Genomic DNA, 25500 nt, shown 5'->3' with positions numbered 1-25500 from the left:
AGTTTGATGTTCTTTTGTCTTACATGATTCGACCCGACCCGCTATGAACCGATATTTTTATACAGCTAGGGGCCTAAAATATTTGAAAATATTCCGCACCCCCAGGAAAAAATTCCTGGATCCGCCACTGTAATTATCCCAAAACTGTCTTGAGTGTCCAAATTTTAGCTAACTTAGAAAAAAACAGAGATTCAAGTTTTCAATATGTTTAGATAGAAGGTTTATTATTTATTAGTTTTTTAATATAACCGAATGAACATGAACGAACGTAACCGAACATATTACTGAACGTTCACGAACGCAATCGAACGAGCGAGACCTTTGTTTGTGTTGGTTCGCTAAGCTAACCGAACAAAATTTTTTGTTCATGTTCGTTCGTTAAGCTAAACGAACGAACATCAACGAACTTTCCGTCGAACGGTTTACGAACCATTCGCTGAACGTTCGGTTCATTTACAACTCTAGCCCTATATACTACATCTTAGCATTTAAAAATGAAAAAAAAAACTTTCTATCAAAGTAAAGGGACCATAATTACCATATTCTCAAAACAAAAAGGGTGGTAAACGTATCATCCCTCGTTATAAAAACAAGCTAACAGATCTACCAAATCCGTTGTACCCTATACTCTCTCTCTAGTGTCAGTTGTGGATCAACAACACCACCACAAGATCTGAAACCTCTAAATCTTCCGATATCTCTGCAACTATGAAGGTGATCGACAAGATTCTGGAGTCCACTACTGCCGGAGACGCCGGAAAAGTAGTCTTCTCGTTCGAATTCTTTCCTCCGAAAACCGAAGAAGGCGTGGAAAACCTGTTCGAGCGGATGGAGCGAATGGTGGCGCACAATCCTACATTCTGCGACATCACTTGGGGAGCCGGTGGCTCTACGGCGGAGCTGACGCTGGAGATAGCGAGGAGGATGCAGAATTTGGTGTGTGTGGAGACGATGATGCATTTGACGTGTACGAATATGCCGGTGGAGAAGATAGATCACGCGTTGGAGAGTATTAAGAAGGATGGGATACAGAATGTTTTGGCTCTGAGAGGTGATCCGCCACGTGGACAGGATAAGTTTGTTCAGATCCAGGGAGGTTTTGCGTGTGCTCTTGATCTGGTATGTATCGATTATCATGATATTGTTGTTTTGTTGTGGTTTATTAGGGTTAGGTTGTGCTTTTCTTGTTCTGATTGATTGTTGAGCTACTGGCATTAGTTAATTAGAGTTGAGTGTGTGATTTTGAAGTCTAATTGATTGTTGAGCTACTGGCGTTAGTTGATTAGGTTTAGATTTGTGATTTTTGATTCTGATTGATATTGAGCTACTGGCATTAGTTAATCAGGTTTAGATTTGTGTTTTTTTTATTGTTGAGCTACTGGCATTAGTTGATTAGGTTTAGATCTGTGATTTTTGATTCTCATTGATCATTGAGCTACTGGCATTAGTTAATCAGGTTTAGATTTGTGTTTTTTTTTTGTTCTGATTGATTGTTGAGCTACTGGCATTAGTTGATTAGGTTTAGATTTGTGAATTTTTAATCTGATTGATTATTGAGCTACTGGCATTAGTTAATCAGGTTTAGTGTTGTGGTTTTTTTTTTGTTATGATTGATTGTTGAGCTACTGGCATTGGTTAATTAGGTATAGACTTGAGTGTGTGATTTTGAAATTTGAAGTCTAATTGATCGTTGAGTTACCGTGTATATGTATTACTGAAGGTTAGATACTTAGAAGTTGGATGATCTAATGGCCTGAATGTATTGCATTTGTGAATTGAGAGATTGTAAATCTGATTCTAGGGTGTAGTATTGATCTGGTAGGTATCAATGTACCATGATCTTGTTGTTTCGTTGTGTTTTACTGTTTTGATTGGTTAATTAGGTTTAGATTTGTGATTTTTCTTTGTTGTGATTGATTGTTGAAGCTACTGGAATTAGTTGATTAGACTTGAGTGTGTGATTTTAAAGTATAATTGATCGTCGAGTTACCGCGTTTCTGTATCATGAAGGTTAGATGATCTGTAGACCCGAGTGTATTGCATTTTTGTGTTCGGTATCTATTTTAGAATGCCGGCATGTTTACTCATTGAATTAAGACATTGTGAAGTCTGATTCCAGGGCATAGTATTAATGTAGAGTACTTTGGCCTATTTTAGTTCATTTTATAGTGATTGGGTTCAATTAGTAACTCTTTTGACTTGATGCGTCGGTGAATTTTTAGCTTTTGAGATATGTGAAATTTTATAACAGTTTCTTTAAGATGATGTAGCTAATGAAGAGCTTTAAAATAATAAAAGCTAGTGCATCAATATCTTGCTTTTCACAGTGTTTTGATTAATTAGTTAGATTTAAATTTGTGAATTTGACCATGTTATATTTGTGTATGCAGCATTACATTTTGAACTGGTAACATGTTATTTTATCAAGATTATGAATAACTTATTTGGGGATTACTACTTATTGAATGGACCAATTTTGAAATGTAATCTCCACGTGAAGCATTGTTGATTTGTTATATGATGGTTGTGCCCATTTTAGCTCATATTATGGTAATTGGTCTCATACATTAGCTTCTCTTGAGCAATGTTAGATGGGTGAATTTAGCTTTTGAGATCTGTCAAGTCCATAATAACTTCATTAATCTGATTTTGACTATAAAGAACTTTACAGCATGGTGCATCAAGAATGTATAAAAAATGCAGTTGACCTGATTAAGCTGCAGAGATGATTGTAGTAACTGTTTATAATTAATAATTTTGAATCTTTGTTGAATTCTTTTCTAAACTGAAGTTAAAAATTTATTGCTAGTTTATTTGTGTCTCAGCTGGATTTAAACAGCATTTGTTGATAGCAAAAAGTTGATGAGAAAGTAACCTTTCTACCCTAAAGGTTTAACATATAATGCCATAATATGTTTGCCTTTTGCTTTGCAGGTGGAGCATATCCGCAGGTCATATGGTGACTATTTTGGCATAGCCGTTGCTGGTTATCCAGGTTTGCATGTCACTTCCTTCTGTCTTTATTAGTTTATTTCCAGACAACCGAAATTCCTATGCATGACAATAGTCTTATTTAAATATATTATCTTATCTGTTTAATTTCTTTAAAAAATTTATTTCCAGAGGCACATCCTGAGGTCATTGAAAGCAATGGCTTGGCTACACCTGAAGCATATGCAAAGGATCTTGCTTACCTCAAGAGAAAGGTACATTATGTTTTATAATAATAGGTATTTGATCAGTCAAGTGTCTTAAAATCCATACTTAACGAATTAAACATTAGTTCAACGGTTAACTGCTTTTGTAGATAACTGCCATTTGGAACTTATAAATTGGATTTCATATTGCAGGTTGATGCAGGAGCTGATGTGATTGTCACTCAACTTTTCTACGACGTTGACAATTTTCTCAAATTTGTGAATGATTGTCGGCAAATTGGAATTACTTGTCCCATTGTTCCCGGCATCATGCCCATTAACAACTATAACGGCTTCATTCGCATGACTGGTTTCTGCAAAACTAAGGTATTCTTGTTTAATGTTTTTATATATTTTGCTTTACTATTTGAAACTTCTGAAATCATTGCTATTCTGTGTAACTAACAACTGTAAACTGCAGATCCCGTCCGAAATCACTGCTGCTTTGGAGCCCATTAAGGACAACGAGGAAGCCGTTAGAGCTTATGGAGTTCACCTCGGAACCGAAATGTGCAAGAAAATTATGGCTAGTGGAATCAAGACATTGCATCTTTATACACTCAACATGGAGAAGTCTGCATTGGCAATTTTGACCGTAAGGAGTCCTCAAATAACTTTTTATTGAGTAAATGTCATTTTCGCCCCGTCCCTGAAGTTTGGTCAGTTTTGCGACTTTCATCCAAAGCTTTGTTTTTTCGTATCTGGATCCAAAAGGTTTGAAATCTTTCCATTTTCACTCGGCTCGTTAACTCCATCCATTTTACTCCGTTAAGTTAGGGGTATTTCCGTCTTTTTTGTTAACTTAAAGGGCAATTCAGTCTTTTTCACTTTATGTACAAGCAATTAGCATAATGTACAAGTATTCACTTTTAGGGAAATTCGGTCTTTTTCATATATGTACAAAAATACCCTTGACTTAACGGAGAAAAATGGATGGAGTTAATGAGCCAGATGAAAATGGCAAGATTTCAAACCTTTTGGATCCAAATGCGAAAAACAAACCTCTGGACGAAAATCGCAAAATTGGCCAAACCTCAAGGACGAAAATGCCATTTTAATCTTTCTCATTTTAAAATAGTAGTTGCTTCCGAACTAATAAGATCATTTGCATTATTAAATAATTTAAATGGTGATATACGTTAAATTTACTATGCAGAATCTTGGATTGATTGAAGAGTCCAAGGTATCAAGGCCACTGCCATGGAAAAAGCCTACTAACCTTTTCCGTCTAAAGGAAGATGTTAGGCCAATATTCTGGTATGCTAATGCAACACACACGCTTGAATGTATAAGTTGATCTTAAACAATTTTCTGCATTGTAATGTGTGGTAACTTCGAAGTACATGATTTGTTTTTTTTTTATGTTGATAGGGCCAATCGTCCAAAGAGCTACATAACAAGAACTACTGGATGGGAGCAGTATCCACGTGGGCGCTGGGGCGATGCTTCTAATGCTTCATATGGTGCATTAACCGATCATCAGGTGCATATAATTTTCAACTCTTAGTCATTTAATCCCATGAAAGTTGCAACATTTCTTTTTTCAGGAAGTTTTCTTGTTAAAGTTACTTATTTGTCCATTATCACCTATATATATATATATATAGGGAATGGTTAAAATGAGAACTAGCTTGAGTTGTGAGAACTTGAGAACTTTTTGATTCAAAGGTTTTATTGGAAAAAAGTTTTTTACAATTTTTTTTTATGAAACTTAAAAAAAACAAAAAATATCGTATACGACTTCTTACACCCCCGTAAACCAAATTTACAACGCCGTAACGTTCTGGGGCTGATGATGCCAGCATCCATTTACACCAGCGTAAAACGAACTTACATGTCGAATAAATGCCGGCTCGTCAATTTCTTTTTTTATTTTTTTTCACAGATTTCTTTTTTTTTTTCACTAATTTTAACGTTATTTTACTAATTTCGTGAAAATAACGTTAAAAGAGGGGGATGGTTAATCATGCATCATGTGGTGGCGTTGATAGTCGAAAGACAAAAGGGTACATGCACTAATTGGCCTTTGTCCCGATTGTTGAGTGTTATGTGCCTTGTGTCCAAGGCTTGATGCAAAACTACTATCGAGCCGGGGGTCTCATTGGAAGCAGCCTCTCTATTCCTACGGGGTAGAGGTAAGGCTGTCTACATCTTACCCTCCTTAGGCCCTACCTTAGCTTTGCTATGGATGGGTTTTACTAAGTATGATGATGATGGAGATGTCTTAGTTAGGTGTTATTCAACCTTTGTGCACAATTTGGTTGAAAAACTCACACGGGAAGTAGGAGTTCTCGCGGTTCTCCCAACTCGGAGGAGTTCTCGTCTGAATTCTATCAATTAACTATGTCATGTTTTACATGGTCATCATATAAACAACATATATGACCCTTATCTTTCATTCATGATATTGTGGATCAAGCACCGAAACCTCTACCAATCTTGTTTAATGCCTTAAATCTAATATAATAAATATTTCTTCTCTCACCATGCTAATGTACGATCAGTTCATGCGACCACGTTCACGTGACAAGAAAATTCAAGAAGAATGGGTGGTTCCTTTGAAAAAGTTTGATGATATTTCTGAGGTATGGTGTATCTACTTAAATTATTCAGTCTATGGAGGTTAATCACAGCATTCCATGCTCATGTGGACATTTTATATCAGAAATTCACGAAATACTGCCTTGGGCAACTGAAAACCAGCCCTTGGTCTGAACTAGACGCGCTTCAGCCAGAGACAAAGATTATTGATGAACAACTAGCTTCAATTAACCAAAAGGGTTTCCTCACCATCAACAGCCAACCGCCCGTTAATGGAGCTAAATCCGACTCCCCATCAGTTGGTAAGTTTTTATGTGAGCTTGAGTTATTCAAATTTTGGTCCATTTTTTCAAGTATAGTAAATGTGTGTGCGCGCGTCCGCGTGCACAAGTTTCAACTATTGTGAGTGCGTGTTTCATGCTTATGTGGCATGCAGTGGTCTAAGATCTTGAAGAGATTCATAACTTTTTCTGATTTTTTTTTTAATTTCGAGTAAAAACACGGTTGGTCCCTGTGGTTTACCAAAATTATGGATTTGGTCCCTAGCTTTTCAAACGTACACGGATGGTTCTTGTGGTTTGCACTTTGTAACGCATTTAGTCCCCGGCCAACAAGTCTAAAGGTTTTAGCATGTTCAAGTTAGGGACTAAATGCGTTACAAAGCGCAAACCACAGAGACCATCCATGTACTGTTGGAAAAATCTGGGGACTAAAAGACTTACAAAGTGCAAAGTACAAGGATCATCTGTATACTTTTGGAAAGCTAGGGACCAAATCCAAAATTTTGGTAAACCACAGGGACCAAATCCAAAATTATAGGATTTGAGAGCTTTGCTTTAAGATTTAAATTCTAAAAAGCTTTATGTGTAGTGGAAATAGGTTTATAAAAAAACATACTTATGAGACAATGACGTGGCATGACATGTCACATAACCTCAACCAGCCAGTTTCGATTGCAAAGTCTAGTTTTTTTTGTTTGTTTATAACAATAAATTAATGATAAAGATATGCTATCATTTGTTCTTACCAATCTTTCTGGCTTTAAAGGATGGGGCCCAGCGGGTGGGTACGTTTACCAGAAAGCATATGTAGAATTTTTCTGCTCCGGTGAAAAGTTAAACAGTCTTGTGGAGAAATCAAAGGCGTACCCTTCACTTACATACCTAGCGGTGAACAAAGAAGGGAATTTGGTGTCAAATGTGGGGAAAACTGACGTGAATGCAGTAACTTGGGGAGTGTTCCCAGCTAAAGAGATCATTCAACCAACTGTCGTTGATCCCGCTAGCTTTTTGGTATGGAAGGATGAAGCGTTTGAAATCTGGTCAAGAGGATGGGCGCAATTGTACCCCGAGGATGATTCATCAAGATCACTTCTCCAAGAGGTTTGTTTTTTTTCTCTTTTTTTGTTGAGCCTTATTTGATTATAGTTATTAATTTATTATCACTCTGTATGGTTAACAGGTACAGAACACTTACTACTTGGTTAGCTTGGTTGATAACGACTACATAAACGGCGACTTGTTCAACGTTTTCAAGGATTTTTAAACTGCGTGGTCCTGGTTTGCGTTCTTTGTAACGAATCTCTATAGAGGAATAATGGTGTTACACGTATAATTCTCTATATTTTACGTCTTTCTTGTATTGTAATGTGTGCTACATTCGTTGAGCAAATTACATTTGCTTAAGCAACCGATTTATTTATGCGGATGGGCAAACGAAACGAGCTCGTAGTGTTTATGTAGTATACGATAAGTATCGATACATAATTTGGCCTTCAAAAATCAATGAACAATCCTGGATGTCGAATTTGAAATATTACAAGATCACCTTAATTACCCCTAAACATTAGTTTTTACACTTATCTGTTAAAGACGCACACACATCCTTCCCTTTTTTACCACATTAAGACCTAAAACGTTGGATGCCAGTTGAATATCTTCATAGTGTGTTTATGTTGTTCCGGATAATATCTAAGAAAAACCGTAAACGACAATGGAAACAACTTAAAAGCAGTTTCACCTACACCGTTCAATAGAACAATATTGTTTTGGGTTTGTGGCGAATCACTTCCCAAGATACGACGAAGCAACGTGTGGTGTACCGTATCAACATTAAGCTAATTGAATTTACTGAGTTTTCAAGTAACTAAACATGTCGTGTTCGGATCCTAAAGCAATCTTGTATACTAGAAAAAAGAGTTTCATCTAAATGGGTTACTCGTGAGAAAGCAACAACCAAATATACTCCAAAAGATTAGATTGGTTATGTTCTACAACCACTAGTGATACAAGCAGTGACCAATCTAAAGTATCGTTGATTCTGATTTAATCATTTATCATTCAGTGCCTAATTATGTTCCTTTACTAAATATAAGTTGGTGTACCAACCGAACTCTTTAGCGACAGTTTGTTTGTTAGTCATAGATTATTCTGATTGATTCAAATATCTTATTTTTGACTGATATTTTTTCAAATGATGAACCAATAGTGTAATTCACAACAAATAGGGATGGAAATGGTAAAATGGGTAAACCACGTATAGTTAGGTACTTAATCTTTGCGGTTCAAAAAAAACATATAGTCAGTACTGGCGTGTAATTGATTCATAAAATTACAATAAAAATAAAGGTTACTAAAAATAGATATAAATATTACCAACCTTTTTGTCGCCGAATATGTCCACCCATGATCTCCTGCCTTATGTCACGGGGTTAGTTTTCGACCCCTGTGTGGCGTCCCCATTTCCTCGGGGACAAGCTAATCCCGCCCGCTTCTTTGTGTGACTGTGGGTCACTGGTTTCGTCCTGCCTTGGACTCATCAGGAGAGCGGTGTCAGCTCTCAACCAGTGATGCGTTCGTCGCATAGACACAACTAGGCACGTACACCTTCCTATCTGTTGAGGCCGTCCCGGATAAAGTCCCAGACTAGCCACTAACCCAAACGTTTAAGCACAACTCATAGCATTCCGCCCTTCAAATATTTGGGCCGTGACACTTTATAAAATCCGGCCTCTACCATCTGGCGCCTCTCTTCCGGTTCCCGCTCACCACTTTCACTTGAAACAACTTTCTAAACCCAAATCAAGCGAAACGCAATCAGGGTTTTGTAGAGCAATGAGCGATGAGACAACACAAGCACTCATTTGCTCAATCTGTCACGAAGATCTCAACCCAACTGTCGAAGATCTTCAAGCAATTTCAATCTGCGGTCATGTCTTCCATGAACTCTGGTTTACTAACTTATTCCCCTTTTACTCACTTCTACCATATCTTACTACATAATATGTCATGTATATTATTTGCAGTTTTGGGTTATTCAAATATATATCGATTCCTAGAGATATGATGATCAATAGCACATGAATGTTGAATCTAGAACTTGTTTTTCGTGAATATATTATTAGGATCTTGATATGTTAATAAAATTATTACTTTTAGTTATTTATCATAAGGTTTTATTACATAGTCTGTGATATTATTTGAAATTGAAACTGTAAAGCCCTAGTTGTTAGTGCCCATTATGTAATATATTTGAATTTAAAACCATTAAATATTTGTTGAAGATGGTATTAAGATGTTATAATTATTTAGTTTTTACCAATTATATTGATATATTGTTTGTTTCTGACAGCTTACAACAACGGCTTGAGTACTGTTCGAAAGGGAAGAAACAATGTCCAATCTGCAAGCAAACATGCGCAGCATCTAACGTGAGTCGGCTCTATTTTCAGTCAGCCGGTGACTCTAACGACTCTAATCCCTCTCAAAAACCGCAAACTCACAAAGAAGATTCAAGAGAACTTAAGTTAGAGGTCAGGAGACTCGAGCGAAAGGTCAACGCGCTCAATTCAGCTTTAGAAAGTCGAGAGGATGATATCACTAACGTTAGTAATGAGGTATTTTAACTGTTGGAATCTAGTTTTTCTTTTTTGAATGTGCTTTTGTATGTTTGTTGGCGATTTTTTGTTGACTTAAGTTGTGATTTTTTTTTTCTTGTAGCTTTGTGTGTGCAAAGAGCAGTTGAAGAAAGAAGCTTCACTAAAAAATGAAACTTTGGAGCAAACGCTCACAATACACCGCAAACTTAACTTGAAAACACAAGTAAGTTGTTATTACAAAATTTTATTGATGTGATTTTTCAACAGCGGTGTTTTAAAAAAAATGCGAAAATGTTGTACTCGGTACTAGGGCTGCAAACTAACCGAATGAACATGAACAAGACTTTGTTTGTGTTTGTTTATTAAGAAATATATGTGTTTACAAACTGTTCATGAACACTTACCAAACGAGATTTTATGTTCGTGTTCGTTTGTTAAGGAAATGAACGTGTTCGTGTTCGTATGTTTTTGTTTGTTAATTTTAGGTAATGAACACAAACGAACACAAACTAATGTTAATGGACACAAATGAAAACAAACGAACACAAACAAACGTTCATGAACAACATATATGATACACTAATGCTTATTAAATATTTTATTTGTCGGAATTTTGACATATTTAAATAAAATATAAAGTTAAAAACACTAATGAACTATCAAACACAAACAAACACGTTACCGAACGTTAACGAACAAAAATGAACGAACATGGCCTTTGTTCGTGTTTGTTCATTTAACTAAACGAACTTCCCCCCGAACTGTTCGCCAAACATTCGGTTCCTTTGCAGCCCTACTCGGCACTAATCCAAATTTCTCTTTCTTGTGAATTTTTTTTTTGTTATTTTATTTTTATTTATTTATAAGGTCATTTTTCTCTAATTTTAAGTCTATTACATCTACAACCACTTTTATTATCCTATTTTAGATATGACTAAAGTTATTCTTACCATTAACCATGCTACAGGAACTTAGTGAAACAGAAAAAGAGTGTATTAACTTGCAAAACGGGAATATGGATTTAGCGAAAGAACTCGCTGCACTCAAATTGTAAGTATAGTACATGACGAAGAACCAAAAAACCAAAACCTTAAGTTTCTTGGTTCTCAGTTTATATAATTACGGGTATAAGTAAAAAATCTTGTGAGTCGTGCGTGATTGGTAGTGGGTCAAAACATGTTCATGTCGAAATGGGTCCGTTGGGTCGACCCACATACACTTATCTGTCCAGTTTTCTATATTCTATAGAATTTATAATGTGTTAAGTATGAAATTATAATGCAGGGTCTCAGATTTGAACTTGGAAGAGAACGAAATTGTCAAACTTGCGTCTTTGGGTACGAAGCCCCACAGTGAAGAAAGTGTAGATATTATAAAAAAGTCTTTGGGTGCCCGTGGCGAGTAAGTTATATTGCTTCTTTTTTTTGGGTTGGGGGGGGGGGGGATAAAAGGTTATAACTATGGTTTTAAAAAACGCTTGAGGCGTGCGCTTCAAGGCGCGCCTCGAGGCGAAACGGCCAAAAAATGAGTCTGAGGCGCGCCTCATGGGACTTTTACTGCATATGGGCCTCAGAGGCGCTGAGGCGCTAAGAAAGGCTGCGCCTCAGGTGCGCCTCATGGGATTTCCATAGATGTTTTTACTGTTTTTGACTTTTTGTGTCAATTTCAAGCATTTCATGTCTTTTTATGCATGTTTTTGATGATTTTGATGAATCTGATGATGAAATTAGTTAGTATTATTATTTTTATAATATATATAATATTTTATTATTTATTTACTAATACCGCCTCGACCTTACGCCTCGTTTCGCCTCGAGGCTTACACCTCGTGAGGCGAAGGGAAAACGCCTCGAAACTCGTTTCCGTTCTTCTAAACGTTGCTTGTTAATTCAATGCCACATTCATGTATGCTATTTTTACATATTTACACAGGGACATAATATGATACTGCATGTTTTTCTAATAGGTTGTATAAGGACCTAATGGTTAAGTGCAACAATCTGGCAAGGAACGTGGCCCGTTCTCATGAACAGCTTGAAAAGGCGAAAGAGCAAATAGAAGAATTAGAAAAACTTAAGGTAAATCCGTTACAAGAACGTTTTTTTATATCTAACGTTTGCTTAACGGATAACTTAACGTGTGTTACTTATCAGAAAAAAATCCAAAATTTGGAGACAGCTAAGGAAATGAAAGTAATAAAGGAGCCGGTTATTCATCTTGGAAAAACAAAGAGGTTAAGAGTGTGTGAGAATATTAGTGAAAGTAATAAAAAAGATGGTGTTAGTTCTTACATTTCAATCGATGATGATGATGCACCGAAGGTTTCGGTTTCATTTAAATTCTCATCAAATGATTCAGTACCTCAGGGTACTAAAAGCGCAAAAACGGGTGCTTTGTATATATCAAAGAATGTGCATGAAACAAGTGAGAGTGGACAAGATAAGCCTCTTTTTAACATTGCAAAAGAAGCTTCTTCGCCAGTTGTTAATCCTCAAGAAGGTAATAATGCAGTTTGTTAGAGTGAAGTTTCGATACATTAATGTGAAGATGGGTCAACTCTGGTTGTGTTATTATGACCAACAGCATAGTTGTCAATAGCGAATAGTGGACGGTAGCGACACACTAGAAGAAAATTTTAGAAATATTTTACATGTATAATTTATCAAAGTTCTGTAAATATGGAAGAAATACGCTTCTTTTTTCATTCCTGAAATAAAACCTCTAAATACACTTATTTTTTTCAATCTCTATCTATATTTATAATAAAAAATTTAAAACCGCTATTTTTACACTATTTAGGCTAAACATCATTTAGCGGGAAACTCACGCTTCGCTACGCTATTCACTACAACGAGCGCTATTAACAACTATGACCAATAGGTAAGGTTAACAATAGCGGTTTACGACCTGAACCCGTTTTGAGCTGCACAAAAGTTAACTGGTTCAACCTGATGAACCTGTTTTGACCCATTACCCAACCCACTATATTACCATCTCTAGTGAAAGTTTTTTTTTTTTGAGAAGGAAACGGGTTAAGGGAGTTAAAAAGTTGTTTATACTATACGGACTTTGACATAATTGAAGTGTTTACAACCTTCTATATTATTTTATTCATATAATATATGGATAACTAATTTACTAATATATTTTTATATCTATACCACCATATCTAGTATATTGATTATTTTTAATGAAAATAAGAAAAAGTGTAGGTGGGTCGACTAGCTCTAAAAATAAACCCATCTTGACCCACTCACATGATCCAACTGAATGTTGTTCTTGGTTTAAAAAAGCGCGTCAAGGCGCGCTTAAGCACAAAGCGAACCTGGGCGCAAAGAGCTGCGCCTTGTGTGACATAAGGCAAGCTTTGTACAGAAAGCGCACAAAAAGCGAGCTTTTTTGGAAAAAATCCCCTGAGGCGCGCGCTGTTTGTACAGAAGGTGTTTTTGTGCTTTAAAGTGTTATACATGTTGCTAAAATGGTTGTACATTTAAGTGATTTATACATTAAATCATATATAAACTTTATTTATAACGATATTTTGGGTAAGGGATGCTAAAAGCCTATAGGATATATATATATATATATATATATATATAGGGAGGGGCTCATGCGAGAACTCCATTTATTGTGAGAACCGCGAGAACCAATGTGAACACAACCTAAAATAGCTAAAAAAACCTAACCCCCCCCCCCCCCCAAAGCTAAAATGCTAAAAACTAAACCCCCAAAAAACCTCAAAAAATCTAAATTTTTTTATGCTCGAATCGCTACTTTTAGTGGCTAATAAAAAAAATTAAAAAAAAATAATTTTTTTTTTGGCTTCGAAAAGTAGCGATTTTTATATAAAAAATATTAAAAAAAAAATTTTGTGTGATTTTTAGCTATTTTTAGGCATTTTTGGTTGTGTTCACATTGGTTCTCGCAATAAGAGGTGGTTCTCGCATGATCTTCTCCCTATATATATATATATATATATAAGTACCTTGCGCCTCGCGTATGAAAAGCCCTTCGCTTTTTTTTCCTTTTGGGGTAACAAAAACCCCTTCGCTTTTGCGATTTGCACTTGCGCTTTAATTTTAGACCTTGTCGCTTTTGTGCGTTTCACGCTTTTTTAAACCAAGATGTTGTTAGGAGGTCGATTGATGAGAAATTGGTTGCAAACTAACTATTTGTTCTTTTAAATTTGAAACAACAGCAGACTTTTGTTTCTCTAGTGGACTTTTAGATGCAACAAAAAGACACTCGGGAAAGTGGTGCAAAAACGGTCAGAGTAAAACATCCGGTGATCTTATCGCTGTTGGAGCTGACGGTAGAGGCGGTACAATCAAAGTTTTGAAATCCCCAAATTATTCCTCACTTGTAAGTTTTCTCACTTACATTACCGTCTAACGAATGGCTCACTTTAGTACGTTTCAATTTTTATCTTGTGCCAATGCTCGCGTTAATTCGGTCCAAAAGTGTTTCAGGTCAACCCAATCTGACCAGTTTTCACTCGTTACCCAAATCACTTATTTGCTTTATGCATTTATGCTTATATTAAAGTTGTGTTTAAAGTGTGGTTATTTTTTGACATTTTTTTTTTAATTTTTACAAGCAGAGCTCTCGGGGATCAACAATTTCAGCGAAAAGTAGCAAGCTTGGCGCCAAAGCAAGTAGTTTGCAGTCTCGGGGGCTCTTGCAGATCGACCATTTTTTCAGCAAAGCAAGTCAATAGTGACCGGCGAGTGTAATGCTGTGTCATGTAGATTTTATCATTTTATGTAATACTGAATATGACATGCTGTATGTCATTGTATCTAATCTAATATTTTTTTTTTTTTTTTTTTGCATATGCATCTTCACAGTTTCAGAAATGGTTTATGGATTCATTTGTTATTTATTATCATGTTTTTGTCAGCACACATTTTGATTTATAAACAAATATACATACAGGGAGGGTTGTTAAGTACTTTATCAATTTTAAGTAGAAATCTTTGATAAATACACAAACATAATGTTTTAATTAGAGGTGTTTACGGTTCAGTTTCAAATCGTGAAACTGCTCACACTGGTCATTGGGTTGGTTTCATGGTCGGTTTTTTTATCTAACTTGTGGTTGGTCGGTTTCAATATTCTCAAACCGTAACCAACGGTTTGGTTACCAACCATATAAAACCGAACTGAACCATAAGAATTTATTATAATAATTTTAAATATATCATATTATATATTATTAAATCATAATTATTACTATATATTATATATTCTTATGTTCCCATTAAAGTCAATGGGAACAATATGCAATCTTAACCGTTAGATGAAGCTGAAATTAAATCCTGACCCTTATAATTCATGAAAAGCTTCTAGAAGGGGAGGTTACATGGTGGTTTCTAGATTCCCTTTTGACCTCCGCATAAAATGGACGGTTAATTTTTAAAATTCCTTTTACCCGTCCAAAGGCCAAATACTGGCAGTTTTATCTTCTCCCAGCAGTTATTAGGCTCCTGAATTTTCTCTCACGATACCAAATAGATTTAAAATAAACGCATACTTATCCTATAAAACATAATAGTCCAACAGCAAATTAAGAATCCCATTTATAGCATAATCCCAATTGATTAAAAAAACCTTCTATAATAAGAATATGAAAAAGAAAATGGAAAGCAACTGATTTCGGTGACCGAATTAATATTTAAAAAAATGCAGCCGCATAAAGGGTTATTGCACCGATATTGTACCTGCATTAGAAAAACTGATATCAGTTAATAGCTAATATATTTTCAAAAAAAGTTAATAGCTAATAAATAACAAATAAACATTTATATTCTCATTGTATACCTGTAAAAAAATTAGAACTAAAAAGTCAATCGGTTCCAAAGATAAACAATAGCAAAGAAAAAAAAACTTATTACATAACCGTCTACTAAGATAAACAATAGCAAAGAAAAAAAAACTTGTTACATAACCGTCTACTAAACATGTGTCAGGTTAGTGGGGAGGTAAGTTGTGGTGGCTTTGGGCGGCTTCCATAGTATTTATACATGTTGCTGGCTCCATTTTTTAGTTGTTAAGTTATCATCACAAAAAGCGGCATTCAAATGGATGTAAACATGATCAAAGCAGAAGATGAACACGCAAATGTATCTATTTATTAATACCGACACAAAAGGTAAACTTAGTATCTTAATTCAATGTATATTTCTTCTTAGTTTTCTTAAGTAAATATCACTAATTTGTTTTGTTCAGTTTTCAGAATGAATGTGTCATGATAACCTGAGGAGGTAAATGGTTTTATGCATTATGTTTTCGGAAAAAAAGTATTTTTATTTCACTCTAAAATTTGTAATGCAAATTTATATCTAACTTTGTAAATTCTCTTTTCACGTGGTGCACAGCCAATGTAAACAGATCTTATTTAATTTTTAGTTTTATTTTATCAAGTTGATGTTTAATTTGTCTTTACTTGATTTCCGTTTCAGATGGAGAAGCTGATGGATACGAAAGTTGATACTAAGGTAAACATGAAAGACTTTGTTGTCAACATATTAAACGTATTGTGACTATGGGTTTTTAAGAATTTCAATAGCAATATATACCATCTAAAAAGTCACTTATTAATTAAAACAAACTTTATGATGTGTTAAAAAACAAAATGGTTTTGGCGATGATGAATTTACAAACTCTTAATTTATGTTTTAATGACGAAAAATATAGAAACCTTGTGTACAACTGAATATGTTTCCACACAACCCATAGATATATATACTAAAAGTATATTTATCATTCTAATAAGTATAACTAAAAAAATTAAAAACTAAGAATCTGTTCATGTATTAATAAAATGTTATTAATTAACATAGTTACTAATATATATTGACAACTTGGTCAACCCAAAGTCCAAACTACCCACGAAGGATAGTGGGAAATGAAGTAGTTTTTTTATTTATCCATATTAAACATGTGTTTTCTAATTCAGATTCGTATTTGTTATCTAAAGAAGTCAGTTACTACCTTTTCTACCTACCTAATTACTAATATGTTATTACATTCTTAGAATCTCAGCAATATAATAAGAAATAATGATAATTATTGACTTTGGAAAGACAATGGGGTGTGGGCTCGGCAAACGAATCGGGGATCGGTGCCGTCGGTGATTTACTCCCAATCGTCCCGAAGCCATCTCTCTCTCTCTCTCTCTCTCTCTCTCTCTCGATATTTGTATTTTTTTTTTGTATTTTGTTTGTTTACTCTGTTTCTTATTTATTTATTTTTTTTGCAGGTTGAAGATGAAAATGTTGAAGATGAAAATGTTGAAGATGAAGAAGGTGGATATTTTTAAAAAGTCCCTCTCAAGTTTAGTTTTAGTTTTAAAAAGACCCTCTCAACTTTAGTTTTCATCTTAAAAAGATCCTTACAGTTTGGTTTAAATTTTAAAAAAATCTCTCAAATTCGTTTTAGTTTTAAATAATACTCCTTAGAATTTAGTTATATACTTTAGTTATTTTTATGTTAACAAAAAATATTATTTATAAATACAATAGATTTATAAAGAATTTATGTATTAAAAAAATAAAAAAAATGGAAGGGGGAAGAGGGTACCACACCCCATTCATGGGCGAAAATGATGATGTGGAAAAAATGTGACGTGACGCCTAGGTGGACATGAGGGAAGGGGGGGGGGGGCATTCAACCATACACCATGGCCTAACGACCCTCCTAACCCAGCAACATAAATGCATAAATTGATAAACCATAAATAAGAGAAAAAAGAACCATACTTATATAGTACTCTAGCAAGCTACAAAGTTAAGTAATACTTACACGAATAGTTATAGCAGTGTTTCAAGAAGTGATTGGTCATCAGTTGCTGGCTTGGCTTGACCTACAACCAAAGTTTATTTGTATAGAAAAATGGCATAAAGCATAAACCAACAATCGTTATCAAATTAATTGAACATAACAACGCAAAATGTTGATTGAATTCACAAATATTACATGCCATCAACAAATTGTAACAGAGCTCGTAACAATACAATTGAATCTTGTGAACCATAAATACACAAAACTAACCAGCACAAACACTAACAGATTTCAAAAACATAAAAAAAAACCCAATCAGGCAGAACCTAATAGTTATCAAGTTGAAGAAAACTAATCTATAAACAAGAAGTAAGCCAAATCGCAAAACATAACAAAAATAAGGTTATACAACAAGAATCTGACAAATATGCATGTAAAAAGGCCCTAAAATTTATAAACTTAAAAACCCTAAAATTTAATGAATCTTCAAAATCAAAATAAAATCTAAATCAAATACAAGACAATTTATAGAACAATAATCAGAGCAGGTGACATCTAATAAGAGCTCAAATAAGTCGAAAACCCTAATCTTTTACAAAAATGCAGATACACCAAAAAATACCCACTTGTACAAATTCGAAACCCTAAATTATAGGGAATGTATATTTAAATAAGCCACAACATAACAATAATAATTTAATCGAACAAGAATCAAACCAAGTGAACACTAATTAGCCCCAATATCTCGAAAAAAAAACCCTAATCTGATGCAAACAACAAAGTGTACCAAATATACGGCTTCCAGGTGATTATCAATAGTAGAAAACGTCGATAGCGTGAGATCAAAGTCTGTAAGAGAGAAATGATGGTGAATTGGTCGGCTGTAAATGAAAAATGACCAAATATTCGTCTTGGGTTTCTAAAATATCATTTATATAGGATCCAATTATGCGGGTCAAGTAACCCAGATAATAACCATTGGTGGACCCTGTCATAAAATGGGTTACTCGAAATAATATATAAACATACCAACTATTAAACTATATATAATACACAAAATCATATTAATGTTGTTAATAAAAATGAAAAACCAACACAATAATATATATAGATTATTTTATTAAAGTATTAAACATACCAACTATTAAATTAAACTATATATAATACACAAAATCATATAAATGTCGTAAGATTCTTCCCCAACCTTCCTTCGTTCCTTTTAGTGCGATATCGTTAATAAGAACTACTAATTTGGGAGTTGTAAGGGTCAAACGAAAGAAGACTGACAATGATCGACCAACAATCGAATAAGATGAACAGTAACACAAACACACAGATTTTTCACATGCGATATTCAATTTTCCATATGCGATTCTACACACCCCATGCCATTTTTCACATTACCCCATGCTAGTCATTTTTTCACATGCGATATTCAATTTTCCACATGCGATTCTACACACCCCATGCCATTTTTCACATTACCCCATGCCATTTTTTCACATGTGATATTCAATTTTCCACATGCGATTCTACACACTCCATGCCATTTTTCAACTTTTTCACATTACCCCATGCCATTTTTTCACATGCGATATTCAATTTTCCACATGCGATTCTACACACCCCATGCTATTTTTCACATTACCCCATGCTAGCCATTTTTTCACATGCGATATTCAATCTTCCACATGCGATTCTACACAACCCATGCCATTTTTCACATTACCCCATGCCATTTTTTCACATGCGATATTCAAATCTTCCACATGCGATTTTGTCCATCTACACATCCCACACCATTTTTCACACTTCCCCATGCTAACCATTTTTTCACATGCGATATGTATTGAATTCGCACCAGATCTGCACCTGATCGAACGGCTGGGATGATCGCGTACGTATCGTACGATAAGCGCATTTGTATTTTACTCTTTACCTATATATATATATATATATATATATATATAAGCAACTAAAATAATTAATATATTAGAAAAGGGCAAAAAAATTATTACTCTTATATTATCATTGTTACCGTAAACAATTTAATTCTCTAATATATGATAAATTCCCATCACATTAGTTGATGTGTATGTTATAGATGAATCTCATGAAAGACTAAGACCTAGGAGATCACGTCAGAAGCCAATACTCTACTTCGCAGAGAACATATTTGTTGCACGAAATTTAACACGTTATTGTAGATGAATCTTACGAGAAACTAAGGCCTAGGAGATCACGTCGGAAGCCAATACGGTACTTCATAGAGAACATGTTTGTTGCATGAACCTTTAACATATTATGTCTTATATTTAGCTTACATGACTGTTACTTGACATTGTGCGATCACCTACCTATCTACGATCTTATGTTTTGGTAGTCAATGGCTAATTTAAAGAATTGATATAATTTGATTCACTGGAATTGATAACAACCTCACTTTGCTATGTTTTTAGGCATAATATATATCTACATATAAATCTTTTGATTAGAAATCTCACTCTTTATTTTTGGGTTTATACAAATAATGTTTTGTTTGGAATACCTATACTAAAATACTTGCGTCAATATACTATTAAAATGCCCGTCCATCGGACGGGTATAGAACTAGTTACTAAAGGAAATGAAATGAATAGTGATTTTAATATTATAATAATATATAGTTTTTTTAATATTTTTATTATTTTAATATTATAATAATAGTTATTTTCTTTACTTTTTAATTTTAATCTTTTTTTTTCATATTAGGGGTTGGGATAAGCGTGGTGTCAACCAGTATCGAACCAGTATTGGTATCGAAAATACCGGGACGGTCCTGTTCGGTATCAGTACATGAAGGTAAAATTCGACACTAATACAGAAAACGTCAAAAGTTGGTGCCGAATTGATATTGGAAATCTTTTGGTTTGGGAAATTCAGTGCTGCTACCCGGTACCATTTGCTCATTCCTGATCACGGTTACCGTACGAACGGTATCGTACAACTTTTTTTTGTTGATTTTCAACTTTTAATTTTTTTCTTTTTTTAGTTTCAGGGATAGGGATGAGCTTGGTGCCAGCCAATACAGAATCGGTGCTGATACCGAAAATACCGGTTACGGTACCGGTATATGAAGGTAAAAAACGGTAGTGAACCAATACCAGGAATGCCAAAAGTCGGTACCGAATTGGTACTTAAGATCTTTCGGTTCGGCAAATTTGGTACCGATACCTAGAACAATTTGCCCATCTTTAACCACGGGTTTCATACGAAAAACATCGTTACCATACAATTTTTTTTGTTGATTTTCATTCGGTTATCTTTTAGTGTTTTTTTTCTACATTTTCTTTTTATTCTTGTCAACAGTTCCATTCGCAATACGCTCGTATTGATTTCAAAAAACATGTAAACACAGACTAAATAACAAAAGAAATTCGCCGTAACGCGGTGAACTTCTTTAAACCTAGTTAAATTTAAAATTGTTTAACTCAACTGAAATTAAAGTAAACAAAGAATGGGCTAAAGTAAACAAAGAATGGGCTAAAATCCATTTTCATATTCTCAATCAAAAAACTAAGCCGACCCCCTTCTCCGTGTTCTTTTAAATTCATGTACCAACTTTAAAAAAAATTAATTACTAATAACATCTTATATAGGTTGTCTATACATGGGATTTACTAGTTATGATTGTTGTATAAACCAAAATGTTTTAAAATTAAGTTGCTCTCATTCCCCGACTTAGATAATTTATTGAATTCTACAAATACATAAAAACTTTACTTATATACATTTTATTTTGAACCTCTTGTATAAAAGTCCAACAAGCCCAAACTGTGAAACCAAATTGTTACAAACGGTCTGGTTTGGTTCGATTTAGAACTTCTACGGTTAAAAAAAAAAACAAAATCGCATGTTGATTAAAAAAAAACCCGCATGTTATGAAACAAAATACCCATGTTATATATTCACAACGTACGAAGCGTACGTTAAGCCCAACATACGCAGCTTAGGGTTAGAATCGTGTGAGAAACACTAGACTAATGGAGAAACTTGAGAAGCATTCTGGACCACACATTTTCTCTAAGTTTTTCGTAATATAGACATATGTATAGTTTAAAATTGACTATATACATATGTGTATAATTCAAAATTTGACAATATACATATATGTATATTGTCAATTTTAAACTATACATATGTCTTTATTACGAAAAACTTAGGGAAATGTGTGTTTCAAAATGTTTCTCAAGTTTCTAAAATAATGTGAATTTCTCTGAGGATCCCGTTGTGCATATCCACCAGATGCGTGTATACACACACAATCATAAGTTGTCAAAAGACAAGTTGAATAGACGCACCACTATGTCTATGTTTCTTGCTAAGTTGCAACTATTTGGTATGTCTTGTAAGATTGCAACTATTTATGTTTTAAATCATAAATATGTTTCCTATAAAAATACCACCTAATAAAACACTATTAACTATTAAAAAAAAAGTGAATATGGAGGGGTATGTTTCCTATAAAAATACCACCTAATAAAACACTATGAACTATTAAAAAAGTGAATATGGAGGGGTAGAATTTAGAAATAGCCTTTCATACATGCATTGTGACATCGATCTCTTATACCAACAAACATGATGCATTGTGCATGTGTTACTATGAAATTTGACATCCTTTAAAATTTTATACTCAAACTAATATATATGTATTATTGTAACATTTTATTTATTTATAAAATGATCCAAAATCTCACATTTCATTAGCCATAAAGGGAGAAAAATAAACAAAATTGCAAAAAGTAAGTATTGAGATTAGACATAAACATGGAGATAAGATTATAAAGTTAGTTTAGCTTCGTGGCCACGGCAGTAGAGATGAAAAGATTGGTGAAATAGATGTGTTGTCGCTACCATAATATATAAAAAAGAAACTATATACAATTCATATTAACAATACTTGTATTTATATAACATGTTGGTATAACTTAGTACATGAAAACAAACGATACTTGTATCCTGTTGTTCTAAAGCTAGTCGGATCCCCCGTGCGATGTGGTGGGAATTCGGTTTTGGCCGGTATCGGTACGTTACCGACATTCGGGATAACAACAAAAGGAGAAAACTAAAAAATAAAGTCGTGATGTGCCAAAATGATATCGAAACATGCTTTATATCAATCAAAAACCATATAAACATATATCGCTAACAATTCTGATAATACCGATCGCGGTACCAATGTTCAGCCAGAATTGGTTAGGTTCATCATCATGGCATGGATACGCTACCTGCACGTGCTATAGCATGTGACATGAAAAAACATTCTATGTGAAGAGATATGGGAAGAGATGATACATATAGTGATTTCGTTGAATGTTAACAAATCCATTGTATGTCCACTCTTCGATCTCCAACCGAGAGTTTGCCTACACTAAAAATTTCTCTCTAGCCGGTAGAAATCATTGTTATAACGTCTTACTAAAAAGATAATGATCACCCACTAATCTTGGTATTGATCACCACTTCACTATCACAATGCATAGACTCCTATGGTGCACAAAGAAAATGGGTGCTACGCGACTTGAATTCACATGTATTATGTATATATTGAACTAGTTTCAACAAACATCTACGGAGGGACATGTGAGTGTGATACAAGAGAGAAATAAATTAATATATGAAGGGGTATGGTCCCAAAACGACCATTACCCGCATCAAACAAACCCCTACCAGTAAGCAAACCGCACCCATGCGGTCGCATCATTCGAACCCATTCGGTTCGAAGATGAATAGCTTGACCCAAGTACGAAAGAAGATGAACATATCGATGCGGCTGGCACCGCATCATATGGCCATTTTCGTCACGACAAGGGAAGCGAGCAAATAGTCTCCACATACGATGATGCGGCCAACACCGCATCTCGCGTATTTCTTGATCACAAGTAGGAGACGCGGTAACTTCAGACGTTACCGCATGCAGCGATGCGGCTCGCACCGCACCCTGCATATCCAACAAGTGGACTGACACGCCAGGCAAGTGGCTGACACCACGAGGCAAGTGGCGCCGACGACAGTCCCCTGTCAGAGCTATTAAAGCAATGGGCTGACGTGGCGTAACCCCCACGGCCGGCGAGACTGACACACCTGCAGCGGTGCAGCTCGTCGTCAGCCCATCCATCAATCTCCTCCTTCACTCCTCGGCTATAAATACCGACCCCAAACCAGGTTTGAGGTATCTCTTCACAACTCTCTAACTACTACTATTATCTTGCTTTGCTTCCCAAGCAAACTACTGATTCTCACGCCGGAGAGTGGTAACAAGGAGCACCCCCCACCCCATCCTCCTTGTTACGAGTCACGGCTTGTTTCCTTGTGCAGGAGATCATCCACCGGTGACCCAGCCAGCGATCTCCGAGAGGAAGGGATTAACCCTTCTTGACGAGACCAGTGTGTTAACCCTGCCAGGTTAACCATTGTTTCATCAGGTGGCAACCCACCTGATGACATGCAACGACTGAGAATTTCGCATCAAGCGAAACCCCTTCACCGGTACGGAAGAGGCATAGCCGGATTTTTGACCAGATCACCAGTTTGATCTGGCCTAGAATTTTCTCCAGACTGCCACACTACCTTCCTACACCATAAGTCCAGTACTCCTCCCACGTGCAACTTGCACAAGGTAGCAACACTAGACTGGGGGGACTTGAAGGGGTATGGTCCCAAAACGACCATTACCCGCATCAAACAAACCCCTACCAGTAAGCAAACCGCACCCATGCGGTCGCATCATTCGAACCCATTCGGTTCGAAGATGAATAGCTTGACCCAAGTACGAAAGAAGATGAACATATCGATGCGGCTGGCACCGCATCATATGGCCATTTTCGTCACGACAAGGGAAGCGAGCAAATAGTCTCCACATACGATGATGCGGCCAACACCGCATCTCGCGTATTTCTTGATCACAAGTAGGAGACGCGGTAACTTCAGACGTTACCGCATGCAGCGATGCGGCTCGCACCGCACCCTGCATATCCAACAAGTGGACTGACACGCCAGGCAAGTGGCTGACACCACGAGGCAAGTGGCGCCGACGACAGTCCCCTGTCAGAGCTATTAAAGCAATGGGCTGACGTGGCGTAACCCCCACGGCCGGCGAGACTGACACACCTGCAGCGGTGCAGCTCGTCGTCAGCCCATCCATCAATCTCCTCCTTCACTCCTCGGCTATAAATACCGACCCCAAACCAGGTTTGAGGTATCTCTTCACAACTCTCTAACTACTACTATTATCTTGCTTTGCTTCCCAAGCAAACTACTGATTCTCACGCCGGAGAGTGGTAACAAGGAGCACCCCCCACCCCATCCTCCTTGTTACGAGTCACGGCTTGTTTCCTTGTGCAGGAGATCATCCACCGGTGACCCAGCCAGCGATCTCCGAGAGGAAGGGATTAACCCTTCTTGACGAGACCAGTGTGTTAACCCTGCCAGGTTAACCATTGTTTCATCAGGTGGCAACCCACCTGATGACATGCAACGACTGAGAATTTCGCATCAAGCGAAACCCCTTCACCGGTACGGAAGAGGCATAGCCGGATTTTTGACCAGATCACCAGTTTGATCTGGCCTAGAATTTTCTCCAGACTGCCACACTACCTTCCTACACCATAAGTCCAGTACTCCTCCCACGTGCAACTTGCACAAGGTAGCAACACTAGACTGGGGGGACTTGAAGGGGTATGGTCCCAAAACGACCATTACCCGCATCAAACAAACCCCTACCAGTAAGCAAACCGCACCCATGCGGTCGCATCATTCGAACCCATTCGGTTCGAAGATGAATAGCTTGACCCAAGTACGAAAGAAGATGAACATATCGATGCGGCTGGCACCGCATCATATGGCCATTTTCGTCACGACAAGGGAAGCGAGCAAATAGTCTCCACATACGATGATGCGGCCAACACCGCATCTCGCGTATTTCTTGATCACAAGTAGGAGACGCGGTAACTTCAGACGTTACCGCATGCAGCGATGCGGCTCGCACCGCACCCTGCATATCCAACAAGTGGACTGACACGCCAGGCAAGTGGCTGACACCACGAGGCAAGTGGCGCCGAC

At 36.1% G+C, this 25500-nt stretch overlaps 2 protein-coding genes across 4 annotated transcripts; both read left to right on the top strand.

Moving 5' to 3' along the window:
• The first annotated feature begins 596 nt into the window (after nucleotides 1-596).
• LOC110864809 (methylenetetrahydrofolate reductase 1) lies at nucleotides 597-7519 on the top strand. The gene is made up of 11 exons (XM_022113960.2): nucleotides 597-1119; nucleotides 2935-2995; nucleotides 3124-3206; nucleotides 3351-3524; nucleotides 3619-3792; nucleotides 4354-4454; nucleotides 4569-4680; nucleotides 5702-5782; nucleotides 5863-6040; nucleotides 6786-7120; nucleotides 7200-7519. The coding sequence occupies exons 1-11, from the start codon at nucleotides 709-711 to the stop codon at nucleotides 7281-7283; spliced, it is 1794 nt and encodes a 597-aa protein (XP_021969652.1). The 5' UTR covers nucleotides 597-708; the 3' UTR covers nucleotides 7284-7519.
• Nucleotides 7520-8684: 1165 nt separating this feature from the next.
• LOC110864808 lies at nucleotides 8685-14495 on the top strand. Of its 3 annotated transcripts, none has more exons than XM_022113958.2 (9): nucleotides 8685-8967; nucleotides 9369-9633; nucleotides 9737-9838; nucleotides 10583-10665; nucleotides 10900-11016; nucleotides 11582-11693; nucleotides 11769-12114; nucleotides 13817-13977; nucleotides 14213-14495. In XM_022113958.2, exons 1-9 carry the CDS (start codon nucleotides 8852-8854, stop codon nucleotides 14330-14332), a joined length of 1422 nt encoding a protein of 473 aa, XP_021969650.1. In that variant the 5' UTR covers nucleotides 8685-8851; the 3' UTR covers nucleotides 14333-14495. The 3 variants fall into 3 exon arrangements, with proteins under 3 accessions (XP_021969650.1, XP_021969648.1, XP_021969649.1); XM_022113956.2 differs by having other exon boundaries at nucleotides 8686-8967; nucleotides 13814-13977; XM_022113957.2 differs by having other exon boundaries at nucleotides 8691-8967; nucleotides 13814-13977; nucleotides 14216-14434.
• The last annotated feature ends 11005 nt before the right edge of the window (nucleotides 14496-25500 follow it).

This window comes from Helianthus annuus, chromosome 6 (assembly GCF_002127325.2).
Source record: "Helianthus annuus cultivar XRQ/B chromosome 6, HanXRQr2.0-SUNRISE, whole genome shotgun sequence".
Lineage (NCBI taxonomy): Eukaryota > Viridiplantae > Streptophyta > Magnoliopsida > Asterales > Asteraceae > Helianthus > Helianthus annuus.
This window is presented reverse-complemented; position numbering and strand designations above follow the sequence as displayed.

Coding starts and splice junctions, on each gene's coding strand:
- LOC110864809 (XM_022113960.2), top strand. CDS start 709: ATGAAGGTGATCGACAAGATTCTGGAGTCCACTACTGCCGGAGACGCC. Junction 3,207..3,350: donor TTGCTTACCTCAAGAGAAAG/GTACATTATGTT, acceptor TTCATATTGCAG/GTTGATGCAGGAGCTGATGT. Junction 5,783..5,862: donor AGTTTGATGATATTTCTGAG/GTATGGTGTATC, acceptor ATTTTATATCAG/AAATTCACGAAATACTGCCT.
- LOC110864808 (XM_022113956.2), top strand. CDS start 8,852: ATGAGCGATGAGACAACACAAGCACTCATTTGCTCAATCTGTCACGAA. Junction 9,634..9,736: donor TCACTAACGTTAGTAATGAG/GTATTTTAACTG, acceptor TTTTTCTTGTAG/CTTTGTGTGTGCAAAGAGCA. Junction 13,978..14,212: donor CCCCAAATTATTCCTCACTT/GTAAGTTTTCTC, acceptor AATTTTTACAAG/CAGAGCTCTCGGGGATCAAC.